The sequence below is a fragment of the Octopus sinensis genome, linkage group LG1 (genome assembly GCF_006345805.1).
Source record: "Octopus sinensis linkage group LG1, ASM634580v1, whole genome shotgun sequence".
Lineage (NCBI taxonomy): Eukaryota > Metazoa > Mollusca > Cephalopoda > Octopoda > Octopodidae > Octopus > Octopus sinensis.
Window position 1 is genome coordinate 57,163,393 of NC_042997.1, and position 13,866 is coordinate 57,177,258.

Below are 13,866 nucleotides of genomic sequence, written 5' to 3' on the forward strand. Positions count from 1 at the left end.
TCACTAGTGGACCTTTTAGGACTGATGTTGTTGAGGGAGTATGTAAAAGCTGGGTTTTCCCTTTCAAAATTCATGGTGGTGCATTTGTCCACAGCCAGCTTGAGTTTCCTGTCGGTAATCCTTTGCATGAAAAATGTATAGCATATAGGATCTGTTCTTTTGATCTCAAGGTACAGATTAATGTCATCTGAATATTTAAATACTGTAACATTCTTGGCATCTATGTTATTAATGTATGCAATAAACAACAAAGATCCAAGAACAGGTCATTGTGGTACACCAGATGTCATCTCATAGGGTGAAGAACATTAGAACTGTGACTACTTTTTGACAGAGAATGAAGGGCTTCAACCAGTTATAAAGGTCATCTTTCATACACATTGCAGAGAGCTTTGCCATAAGTCATTTGTGTGGCACAGAACTGAAGGCTGTAGCAAAGTCAAGATAGATCACATCCGTCACATGAGCTGTCATCAGTGATTTGGGTGATGTTTTCAAGAAACTTGATGAGTTGACCTCTAGAGTTAGGGATAAATCTAAATTTACAGGTAAAGAGATAAAGAATTAAAGACAGAAAGAGATAAAGAGGTGAAGAAATAATGTCAGGTGGCAGGGAGAGAAATAAGACATGAAATATATAGTTTTATGTAAGAAGAAAACTTACCTCTTTCTTCAAAACTCCACTTGGGCAATCTTTCATGAAATCCCTATACCTGTAAAAGAAGTAAATTATTAAACAGAGAATCACTATCAATAAAATAACTTTCAAAGATTAAAATAAACATGACAGCAGAATTATTACTAATCTTATTTACTGACTAATAATTTGCTGAAACCATAACAATTTGATATCACAATATTTGACTATTTTTATCTTTCTTTTCATTTTTTTTATCTAATTATTTACCTTTCTTATAATCAAAGATACATTTTCATTATGAACAGTATAAACTGTTGGAAAAAGTTTTCTGCCAAACATTGATTAACTTTTTAATATATTTATAGCAAGCTAATCATGTTCACTGTCAACTTTTCTACTCAGTAATCAGTCTGCACGTATGAATTGTACATTGGTTAACAAAGTTGATTTGCCAGATTTATTTAAAATAGGAATTGGCATAGGCATTCATTCCACAACCATGTGACTTCAGGTTCAGTCCCACTGTGTCAAACCTTGGGCCAGTGTCTTCTATTATAGCCCAGATCAGAATAAAGCATTGTGAATGGATTTGGTAAAAAAAACAAAAGAAGCCTCTGTGTGTGTGTGTGCATGTGTGTAAGCATCTGTTGTGTCTGTATGTGTGTGAGTGTGAACATGTGGTGTGTGTGTGAGATTTTGTGACATTGTCTTTACATTGCGTGCTAAGTTACCATCAAACAAGCAATTTCTTCCTCTGCAATCTCTCACAAAAAATTGTCTGTTCATATTTAAAGGACTGTGGGAAATATTACTTTGCTTGGAAAAAGGTGAAGTTTGCTAACAAGAAGAGCATTTGGTCATAAAAATCTGCTTCCATGAATTCTATCTGACCCACATAAGCATGATAAAATGGGCATTAAAATGATGATGTGCACACATCATATATATGCATACACACATATATGGGGGAAGAGAGGAGGAGAGAGAAAGAGTGCATGTGTGTGAGAGGAAATTAGTGAGAAATAGAAACAGACTTACATGAAAATTTACAATGATTTATGTGCTGAGGTTAACATTTTATCACTAATAGAGAAAGTTTTTGAACTGTCAACATGATCTATTTTGTAATATATTCATTAATATCTATATTCCAGACAAGTTTATTTATTACCATCATCAGGCACAACATTCATTACATTTATATATGTTTATACACGTATTAACAATGGATTTGACTTTATAAAACTCTACTTCATGTAATGATCTCCACGATGCAAGCATAGATCAACCCATGTTATTCAAGTCTGAAAAGGATAGTTGAGAAGGTTGTGGCATAGTGGATAAGATCATTGGAATCTCAGATGAAAAAATGATATCAAGTTGACACCTGTACACAGATAAGAAAAGCATGCCTCTCCACCACCTTCCTGATGAATATACATCAACTTACTCAAAGTAGAATGATTTACCAATACCTAACAAACTTGAAGTGAATGTTAGTGAGAAAACTTTCTCCAAAAGAAAAAAATCTATATTCTCAATATTTCAATTGTCATTGTGTTTAGCCCCGAGTCTGCTAATACTATTAAATAAGATCCAGCTTAGACCATTTCATCTTTAGATGTTGTAAAAGATATATGCAAAATGTTCTTCCTTTTTTTCTTTTTAAAACAGTAAGGTGTGATTTGAAGATTTTGCTGCTATTTCTAGGAAGTTGAGACTACCTTGGTTGGCTTTTGTACAAATATTTCAATTTATTAAGGTAGACATTGTGTGACAAGAAGAAAACCTTCTCTAAGCAGAGTCTAAATGCATTTTCTCTTTCCAGCTGAAACCATTTCAGTTAAGACACTAATTACCCAGGAAGTCTTTGAATCCAATATAACCCAATATCAAACAAACAAACCAATACTTCAAGAGACTGATGTCCAGTTTTGTTAAAGCTTTTAGTGCATTGATTCAACTAAATTTTAGTTTACGTATACCTGAAGCTATATTAAACTTACAAACTTTATTTGTGAAGGTATACTGTCCTTATCTACAGCAGCAAGCAAATATATGGAAGATATTTTATACCAAACTCAGTATATAAAAAAAAAAAAAAATATGTATAACCTATCACCCTCATCCATTAATTTTCAGGTGCTATATTTGATGGTTTTCAAATTAAAACTTGCTACGCTAATTGTAGTTACTTTAAATATAAACATTCATAATAATTCAAATTATGTGATAGAAGCAGAACAATAGCAAAATAGGACTATCCACAACTACTGGAATATCTAATAAATAAATTATATGGAAACAGTATATGCTCTTTCCCTCTTTTCAGAGAAAAGATCTTTAAGCATAAAGAAAACACACACACACACGTGTGTGTGTGTGTGTGTATGTGTGTGTGCGTGTATGTGTGTGTGCGTGTATGTGTGTGTGCGTAAACCCGGAAGCAGTTCTCTACCCTTCAGAAGAACAATCATCCACATAGAAGGCACTTGTGCCAGTGACACATAAGAGAGGCCCACTATATTCTTGGGGTAGTTGGTGTTAAGAAGAGTATCCAGCCATAGAAACCATGCCAAATAAGACTGGAACCTGGTACAGCTCTCTGGCTTAGCAGTGTTCCAGTCAAACGATCTAACCGATGCCAGCATGGAAAGCAGATGCTAAATGATGATAATGATTATATATATATATATGCATATATATATATGCATATATACATACATATATGTACATACCTACATATATATGTATATATATATGCATGTATGGCTACAGGACATCAAAAAACGTCAACAAAATGAGAAACAAGAACATAAAAAACAAAAACATAGAAAATGCTATTTTTTTGAACAGTGAAAGAAACAAATAGAGAAATGAGACAGGCAACATAAAGAACATTCCATTCATCAGTTGTCCCCTGTTTTATCTACTCCGCGTTTCGAAGGTAGGGACAAGATGCAACTACATTAAAACAGTCCTCCCCACAAAGCAAATTAAATAGAATTTGAGAATTTTTTGTGGAGGATTAAAGTGGTAACAAAAGCAAGACAGTAAGAGAAAAACAGTAAAAACAAACGGTGAGGGCTGTTAAGCCAAGACAATGTGAAGTGGTGAATGCTGGAAAAAAGAGCTTTGAGAAGAGACAGGCAAAAGCACGTCTTGTCTTTAGGAAAAAAGTGGAAGAAAGAAAGCTGGATAGCCGTTGGTCACATGTGAGCAACAAGAGAGTCAAGGAGGAAGAGTGAGAGAGAGAGAAGGAACGTTTCTCATTTCTTTTATGTCCTGTACCCATATGTGCATGTATATATACATATATATATGTAGGTATGTACATATATGTATGTATATATGCATATATTTATATAAGGTCTTTAAGGGACAACCTGCTGAGAGCCATGGACCAGATCTGTGGTTGGTGCAAAGTCCCCTCTCGACCCAAAATAACATGGTGGTGGAACAATGTTGTAGACAGGGCTATTAGAGAAAAGAGACAGGCTTGTAAGGTCTGGAAAAATGGTGGTAGCAGGGAATTGTATCAGACTTCCAAAAGAGAAGCTGGGAGACAGGTTTATTTAGCCAGAGGGGAAGCAGATAAGAAAAAATTTGCCAATGTTCTGCGCCGTGAGGACCAAAGACTTGAGGTATTCCGTGTTGCAAGACAGTGTGTGAGAGAGAATCGTGATATGGTAGGAGAGAAATGTGTTCGCATGGATGATGGCTCACTTGCGCTGAATGAGGATGCAAAGAGAGAGGTTTGGAGACACCATTATGAAAGGCTGCTAAATAAGGAAAATGAATGGGATAAAGAGAGTCTGCCGAATGTCGACCCAACAGAGGGACCAGCTATCCGAGTTGACAGTTCCTTAGTAGTTAAGGCAATTAGAAGCATGAAGACAGGGAAAGTCCCAGACCCATCAGGAATTACTGCAGAGATGCTTAAAATATCTGGTAGTGTCGGCTATAGTCTAGTCACCCGTATAGTTAACCAGGTGATACACGAAGGAGTCATACCCAATGACTGGTGTAGCAGCATAATAGTCAACTGCTATAAAGGTAAAGGTGACGCTTTAGATACAAATAATTACAGAGGTATCAAGCTATTGGATCAGGTAATGAAGGTTACGGAGAGGGTCATAGCCCAACTGATTAGGGAGAGAGTCAGCTTGGATGAGATGCAGTTTGGGTTCGTGCCAGGGAAAAGCACCACTGATGCCATATTTCTGGTGAGACAGTTGCAGGAGAAATACCTAGCCAAAGATAGGCCCCTGTACCTGGCTTTCGTTGACATGGAGAAAGCCTTTGACAGGGTCCCCCGATCCCTTATCTGGTGGTCAATGAGGAAACTAGGGATAGATGAATGGTTAGTGAGAGCTGTGCAAGCCATGTACAGAGATGCTGTAAGTAAGGTGAGGGTTGGCAATGAGTGCACTAAAGAATTCAGGGTAGAGGTAGGGGTCCACCAAGGTTCAGTCCTCAGCCCCCTCCTATTTATCATAGTCCTCCAGGCAATAACGGAGGAATTCAAGACAGGATGCCCCTGGGAGCTCCTATATGCTGACGACCTTGCTCTAATTGCTAAGTCACTATCAGAACTAGAGGCAAAGTTTCAAGTGTGGAGACAAGGATTAGAATCGAAGGGCCTTAAAATCAACCTAGCTAAAACCAAAGTCCTAATATGTAGGAAGGCAGGCAAATCACAAATGCCTTCAGGTAGATGGCCCTGCTCGATCTGTAGAAAAGGCATAGGTAGAAACTCTATAAGATGCGCCAAGTGTAAGATATGGACACATAAGAGGTGCAGCAATGTCAAAGGAAGGCTAACTGGGAAGATAGTTTTTGTATGTGGCAGATGCTCAGGAGCAATAAACACTGAAAATGCTCAGAGACCAACTTCCGCCACATTCCAGGGAGAAAAACTAGAAATTGTTGATAGCTTCCGTTACCTAGGTGACCAAGTCAGTAGCGGGGGCGGATGTGCTGAAAGCGTAACTGCTAGAGTAAGAATAGCTTGGGCAAAGTTCAGAGAGCTCTTACCTCTGCTGGTGACAAAAGGCCTCTCGCTCAGAATAAAAGGCAGACTGCATGTGTACGAACAGCCATGCTACATGGCAGTGAAACTTGGGCCGTGACTGCTGAGGATATGCGTAAGCTCGCAAGAAATGAAGCCAGTATGCTCCGATGGATGTGTAATGTCAGTGTTCATAATCGACAGAGTGTAAGTACCTTGAGAGAAAAGTTGGACCTAAGAAGCATCAGTTGTGGTGTGTAAAAGAGACGTTTGCGCTGGTAGCGAGAATGGATGAAGATAGTTGTGTGAAAAAGTGCCACACCCTAGAGGATGAGGGAATCTGTGTAAGAGGTAGACCCAGGAAAACCTGGGATGAGGTGGTGAAGCACGACCTTTGAACTTTAGGTCTCACTGAGGAAATGACCAGAGACCGAGACCTTTGGAAGTATGCTGTGCATGGGAAGACCCGGCAGGACAAGTGAGACCATAACCCGTGGCCTCTACCTGGGACATAGCCAGCTCACTTATGCATACCTTTCATTCTTGTGTCACAAGCCCTACTTGTGAAGACCTGTTGAGGCAAGTGCAAATCAAAATCAAAATCATTCAACATCAATGGAAATTGTAGCTGTGATACCAGTGCCGGTGGCACATAAGAGAACCATCCGAATGTGGCCGTTGCCAGCGCCGCCCCGACTGGCCTCCGTGCTGGTGGCACGTAAAAAGCACCATCCAATTGTGGCCATTGCCAGCTTCATCTGGCACCTGTGCAGGTGGCACGTAAAAAGCACCCACTACACTCATGGAGTGGTTGGCGTTAGGAAGGGCATCCAGCTGTAGAAACACTGCCAGATCAGACTGGGCCTGGCACAGTCTTCTAGCTTCCCAGACCCCAGTTGAACCGTCCAACCCATGCTAGCATGGAAAACGGACGTTAAACGATGATGATGATGATTATTATTATATGATCATATGCCATTCATCCATTTTCAAGTAAGTTTTATCTCTCTCTCTCTCTCATATTAAAGGGAAATGCAAACTGATTAAAATTAGTTCGTATTAACATGAGAGAAGTGGTTTTGTTTGTCTCGTGTGTATATGTTTAACCCTAGGTTGGACCTGCTGAAGAAGATCAGACCTGGTGAGTTCTCCTTGACTCGCTAAAAGAATATCAGAAACCAATTGGTCCAGGAAACTAGATGGTAAATGTTTTTCATTTCCAAATTTATTCCTGTTGAATTTTATCCCCAAATTTTGTGGTTATAGAACCTATCTGTTCATTCTAGTGTGTAGAATCCCTATAAGTGGATTCCTTATGTGTTTAAATATACACTATATCTATATATATAAAACTCTAGTTGTGTGAGTGTCTGTCCCCTTCGATTTAGATTCCTAACTCCTCCCACATTTTGCGGTGCAGTTTAACCAAATTCGGGTATCTTATAGTCGTGATTCATTTCGAGCCCGTCTGACTATTAGCGCACATCAACGATGAGTCTACGATTTTAAAAATAATTTAACATCATTTTTTATTCCATTTTAATGCATAAAATGCATCGTGTGTCGATGGCGGCAGAGTTGGCGTCCACGCTCACAGCTGCACCTGTTTGCTTCTCCCCCTTCCCTCCCTCGTGAAGCTGTGGGGAAGGGAGTGTAAAGAAATCAATGTCGTAATGCGTTGTGAAGGAGACCAGCGTTCTTTTAGAACAACGACTTCATGGCTTGAAGACACCAAAACAAAAATGGCTAAGAAAGCCCGAATTTATAAGGGAAGTAACTCTCTAAAAATGCTTATATAGTTATTTCCCTTACAAACCCGAGCAACGCCGGGCGATACTGCTAGTTGTATATATATATATATATATATATATATACATACACACACAAACACTCATATATATATAATGAACACCACCTTTTCTTTTTCATGTAGAATGTGCTGAATATGCATTTGCAGGGGATCTAATAGCATATTCTGAACGCCTTACTTCCCTGGGCATGGACACATTGAAACTCTGATGTTTGGCAGCTGACTTGGCAGACACCCATAAAATTATTAACCATTTTACTAACAATAACTCTGAGTAACTTTTCAAACTCCACCTGTCTAACACCCGTGGACATGTTTACAAAGTCAGAAAACAGCACAGCTCCCATGACTTTTGGAAACATTTTTTCACACTAAGAGTTGCTGAAGCATGGAACAGACTGCCGGCATCAGTTGCTAGTGTCAGACCACTGCATCCTTCAAAACTTCCATGCTTCCTGAGATTCGCCAACACTACACCTGATTTCCTCCCCTCCATACACACACAAGCATGTATCTGACTCATACACTGTTCACTTCCCAGACATTTGTACATTACTGCATATGCTTTATATGCACTTTTGACAAGTTGTGGTGCACCTGAGCACTGTATACAATAATTTCATTATATATTATATATGAATTCTATAATTTATTGTACTTTACTTCTTGAACATCTACAAAAGTATACTGAAGATGCCCATATTCAAATTCCAAGAAAAAAAGCATGAAAGTATAGTATAGGTGTAGTTACAGGAAACATTTGACCTGTGACCTAGTAGTTTGACAAATGGAGAATGATAAAAGATATAACTGGAATCAACGTGATCAACTAAAACTGTTAATGGTAATAGACAAGCATAGTTGCAATCCAAACCAGAAAAATAATAAAAGAATATCTATGATATATTTATCAAGTGGAAAGTGAGAGAGTTAGAAGAATAATTCCTGTCTTAACTGAGTTTGCAGTTTGATTTCAGTTGGAGTCTGGTTCAACTGAAACCACACTACTTCAGCAGAAGTCTGATTCAACCAGGCTGAAAATTCAGTCCAGTTTCCGACTTGTGAGGAAATAACTTTATTATGATATACAATTGTAACAGAGTGTTGGAGGTGAAATTGTTGGTTGAATTAAAAATAATGAAATTGTTTCAGTCATGAATATAACATTATGAAAATTCGTTTTGGAAGGAAACAAAATACTTATGCTATTGTAACAGAACCATCATAGAAATACAGCTTGATGAGGTAATTATCTAAGAAAAAAAATATTTACTAGGTCTTCAAGTTTATCATTTAAAAGCAGTTTGAATCAAATGGCATGTAAAAAAACACCATTTGAGCGTGATCATTACAAGTGGCACTTGTGCTGGTGGCACTTGAAAAAACATTCTAGCAAGGTCATTGCCAGTGCTGCTGGACTGGCTCCTGTGCAGGTGGCACATAAAAAAAACACCATTTGAGTGTGGCCATTGCCAGTACCGCTTGACTGGCCCTCGTGCTGGTGGCACGTAAAAGCACCCACTACACTTTCGGAGTGATTGGCGTTAGGAAGGGCATCAAGCTGTAGAAACTCTGCCAGATCAGATTGGAGTCTGGTGCAGCCATCTGGTTTGCCAGACCTCAGTCAAATCGTCCAAACCATGCTAGCATGGAAAGCGGACGTTAAACGATGATGATTAGTTCTTGGTTGATTTTTGTATAAATTTCTTTCATATTTTACAATTCAGACACTTGAAAGCTTTATTTTGTTACATTCCAATTGCTAAACTAGCAACATTATTCTAGTGATTTACAATTCTAAACGATATAAAAATTCTTCAAAAGGAGGAGGATAATGAGGATTTCTTCTTGGTCTATACTTTTCCCAAGTATATAAAAATGAACAGGTGGATCAAGGGCAGACAATCTTCACTAATAAAATAGTCAGGTTAATCCATGACTACAAAAAGAGTAATAAAGAAAGATGTGGGAAGGAGAAAGAAAGACAAAAAGGAAGAGGTATGGAAACTACTTCAGAAGCAATAAGCATTAGTTTAGCATAATCCTTAGATTTTCTCAATATTTAATCTATTAAATTCTAAGAGAATGAAGTGTCTTATAACTCAGTACTCCACATCTATGCTAATACGCTTCAACTAATCTTTGGTTCTTCACAGTTTCAATACTGTTACTAATCTCTAAATGAACTCATGTTTTCTGTTGCTGTTTTGAATCTTTTATCTGCATTATCACATTGAGAATCTGCAACTATCATCTTTCTTTTATAAAGAATAGAGGAAATAAAACTTTCCTGAGCAGCCTTTCTCTAGAATCTTCATTGTTAAGCAAACAGAACGTGTTTTTCACAGAAAGAGCCATGGGGAGATGTGTGAGTGTGTGTGTGTGTGTGGTGAAAGAGAGAAGAATACACTGATATCTAACTGACTACATGCAAAAATACTATCACGGAAAGTTGTTTTGGGAAGTTAAATTCCTTGACTCGCCTACATCTATTTTCATAGGTGTATTACTGTTAGCAATATAGGTATTTTTATAGGTATTACTGTTAGCAGACTATAATTAAAATTTTGCTCTTAACATTATCATCATTGTTATTGTTATTATTTTTGTGTTTACTTTACTATGCTTGCACAGGTTAAATGACTTTATAGAGATAAATGTTTTTAAAAGGCTGGAGGCTTTTCTTGTTTCCAAGCAAGGTCTATCAAATGAATCACAACCAAGGCATGTTTTCATGGAAGACTGTAAATAAACTTACAATCAATGCACAAATATCAAGATAAAATGAATACATATTCATACACACAAGTAGAGAGACACATACACATGCAAAAACACACACAATAAGCTCCTTCCAGTTTCTGTCAACCAAATTTCACTCACATGGCATTGGTTAATATTGAAGAAGACATCATCCAACAGTATCCATCCAGTAGTTCCAAAAAGAACACTTAACCATACAACAATGCCTGCACCATTGTATATGTATGTATATATTTTATCATGATTGACGTACACTGTTGTCATTTGTTACAGATTTCCAATCGGCGAAGTTGTTCACTACATTTCTAACAGCACGAGAGTCAATGGAGCATCTGTAACTCAGTGTATGACAAATATCACAAGAGACTTCTTATGCAGAGTGCTGATTTTTCACTTTATTGAATGAACTTATAGATTGAAGAAAGTATTGATTATCATCTACATTTACCGTGTCTTTATGAAAAATTGCTGTTAGGGCATCTTTAAAAGGTAAGCATCTGATTTTGTGATCTTCAAAGAAAAAGTACATTTCTTTGTACAAAAATTCAGGAGAAAGTTCTACAGAAATATCAATGGCCAATATATGAAAAATTCACTTTAGAACCACACCTATATCATGAATGAAAATTTCTGTTTTCTAAAATACTAAAGAATATATTAAAAAGTAAACAATATTGTTGCTGTTCTTTTAACTACAAGTAATGTACTCAAAATCACAAATAAGTTAAAAAACCAAGATTTTTTTAATGGTCCCTTTATGGTTATGTTTAGCATTGATATACAAGTACCATATAGATGTAGTTAGTTCATAGCCATTTTATTTGTTGCTGTTTAGCTTTAAGTCAACTCTGATTAAGAAGACCTGTAACCAAAGGCATTCCATCCATGACATTCCCGTAGTTTTAGAAGTGTCTTCATCTATATTATCTAATTAGCCCTTCCTTTGTTTTAGGGAGTTGAAGATGTTTGGGGAAGGTCAGTGGTTTGCCTTTATCAGAGTGAATGATCACGTTGAGGTTCTGAGACACTTGATAAGCTAAGTGTTTGTTATAGGCCAGATTCTGGTTGAGTCATTTTACTTCACTTATTCTTTGTGTCTGTGATTTCAAGCAGTAGTTATAATACTAGAAATAGCTTGGCTGCATCAAATTGATTTTTCCTTATCATACTTTTAAGTCTTTACTGATGATCAAATGACCCATTAAGAGTTATAAGACATTTTACTTTTCTCTATAACAATGTAAACAGTACATTTAGCATTCAGAAATATATTCCTTCAATACTAGACATATACTTCAATAAATAATCAAGAAATTCGTTTAAAATCAAATCTCAAAGAAACAGCTCCAGTGAGTTTGGCAATGTTCTTTATTTCTGAAAAACCATTAACAGTTGGCCTAAAAACCCAGTTCTTCTGAATCTAAAACAAGAATCAGGTCATAACCTCTCTAAGTTTCGCTTGAAGGAAACTATCCAAACTTTAGGATAAGAATTGACATTTCTTGCTTCAAAAGATATTAGAATTTGAAATTTATCAATAATATAATGGAAGATGATGGTTATACAGTTTACTGACGGGCAGCTAATAGGATTCCTGAAATAACAAAACATGTTAGAAAATCTTCACCTAGATAGAACACCAGTCTGTATCACCATCTTAAGGCATGGGGTCACTGAGCATTTACCTCTGACCCCACTGGTGGAGGGGTCCAATACTTATCTATGTATGCTGTGATTTTGCTACCAATAAGTATATGTAGGGGCCCTTGTGCATTGATTTGCTGCTAAGATATTTCAGCTGGTCTGTCACTCCGAGAAAGTAATTTAACTCAGAATGCAAAACAAATGAATCAGTTGTCAATGTTGACCCAGGTCAACGCCAATCAAGCAGATCTCAGGTGAAAGTTGTTCCAGCCTTTTCTTTCACACAAGCTGAATCTAGAACTATTGTATTTAAAGCATTTTTTGCCTTTTTAACCCTTTTGTTACCATATTTTTAATGAAATACACAATCTTTTGTTTCAATTAATTTTGAAATTGATGTAGGATTTAGTAAAATAATTTCATTATTAAGCTTTTGTCTTGAGCATACATTAACATAATATTTTTATGGATGGTTTTAATTTAAATAACTTTAAAGCAAGAGATTTCTATCATAATATCAGAGCAGTCTCAGGTAGATTAGTATCAAACAGTTAAGGTTGTGTGATTTTAGGGCTATTTGGTTGGTATTTCTAGCAAGTTGAGTAATTATGTGAAGGCTGTGTCACTGGCTTGATCAGTTGTACATTTTAGATTGTAGATACTTGCAATAGGTACATGTAACCCTTCCAATACATGTCACAACTAGTGACTAAAAAATCCATCAGTTTACTGGATGAGGACATTGTGGACATACAGGTGTAGTAAAAATAAGACCTATTAAAGCATGGATAAGAATCTCAGAGAAACCCACAGTCAATACTATCTAGAAAAATGGGTACTATTAGGTTATCTGCCTATTGAAATATGAGGTCTGATCCAAAAAGTATCCGGATTAGTGCTATAAAAACAAAACTACAACACATACCGATTTAGCATTTAATCTCCTTCAAAGTAGTCTCCTTTGGAAGCCATGCACTTAATTCGGTGTTGTTTCTATTGATGAAAGCATTTTTGGAACTCGTTTTCTGGGATAATCAGCAGCTGCCTCATCGCATTCACTTTGATTTCTTTGACGTCCTAAAATTTTGATTTTTGGAAAGAGGAAAAAGTTGCAAGGGATGAGATCTGGGGAATACGGTGGCTGTCAGATCAGGGGAATGCTGTGCCAAGCCCAAAACTGCCACACAAGCTGTGCTGAATGGGCAAGTGTGTTGTCATAGTGCAATTGCCACTCACTTGATGCATGCAATTATGGCCTTTTACAATGAATAGCATCCCACAAATGCCTCAAAACGTCATGGTAGTATTTCTTGCTTACTGTCTAACCAGGTGGAGCCTATAAATGATGAACAATCCCCTTGTAGTTGAAGAAAACGGTCAACAACATCTTCACATTGCTTCAACTCATGAGAGGTTGGAGTCTTCCACTGTGAAGACTGAGCCTTTGTATTGGAGTCATAGTCATAGACCCATGATTCCTCACCTGTTATGACCATTTTCATAAAGTTTTCATCATTCTCAACACAATCAAGGAGATCTTGTGCAACTGAAACCCAAGTGTTTTTTTTTTGGTCAGCTGAAAGCAGTTTTGACACAAACTTGACAGACATGCATCTCATACCCAAATCTTCAGTGATAATGGACTGAACTGAACCATAACTTATCTGTACATCCTCTGATGGCTCACGGATGGTGATTCAACAGCTGCATACACATCTGCGATGTTTATCTCAATTCTGCTGGTTGTGGGTCTCCCAGAATGTTTGTCATTTTCGTCATTTTTGTGGCCATCTTGGAAATGTCTGAACCACTCATAAACTTGTGTGTGGCTCATACACTCCTCTCCATACACTTTCTGCAACTTTGCATAGGCCTCTGAACAGGTATCGCCAAGCTTTTGACAAAAGTTGGTGCAGATGATTCTCTGCTCAACTTTCTCTGCCATGGTCAATGCAATGATCACATGCTACAAATGTTTCTTCTAAACACTGCTGTAAA

The 13,866-nt window shown here is 37.3% G+C and overlaps 1 protein-coding gene across 1 annotated transcript in view; it reads right to left on the reverse strand.

Annotated features, from left to right (window-relative positions):
* LOC115215464 (neuronal calcium sensor 1-like) overlaps positions 1-13,866 on the reverse strand; it is a 203,823-nt gene that overhangs the window by 37,106 nt on the left and 152,851 nt on the right. The window contains exon 3 of the mRNA XM_029784631.2: positions 665-713. Coding sequence (XP_029640491.1) covers positions 665-713 — 49 coding nt within the window. The remainder of the gene's footprint in view (positions 1-664; positions 714-13,866) is intronic.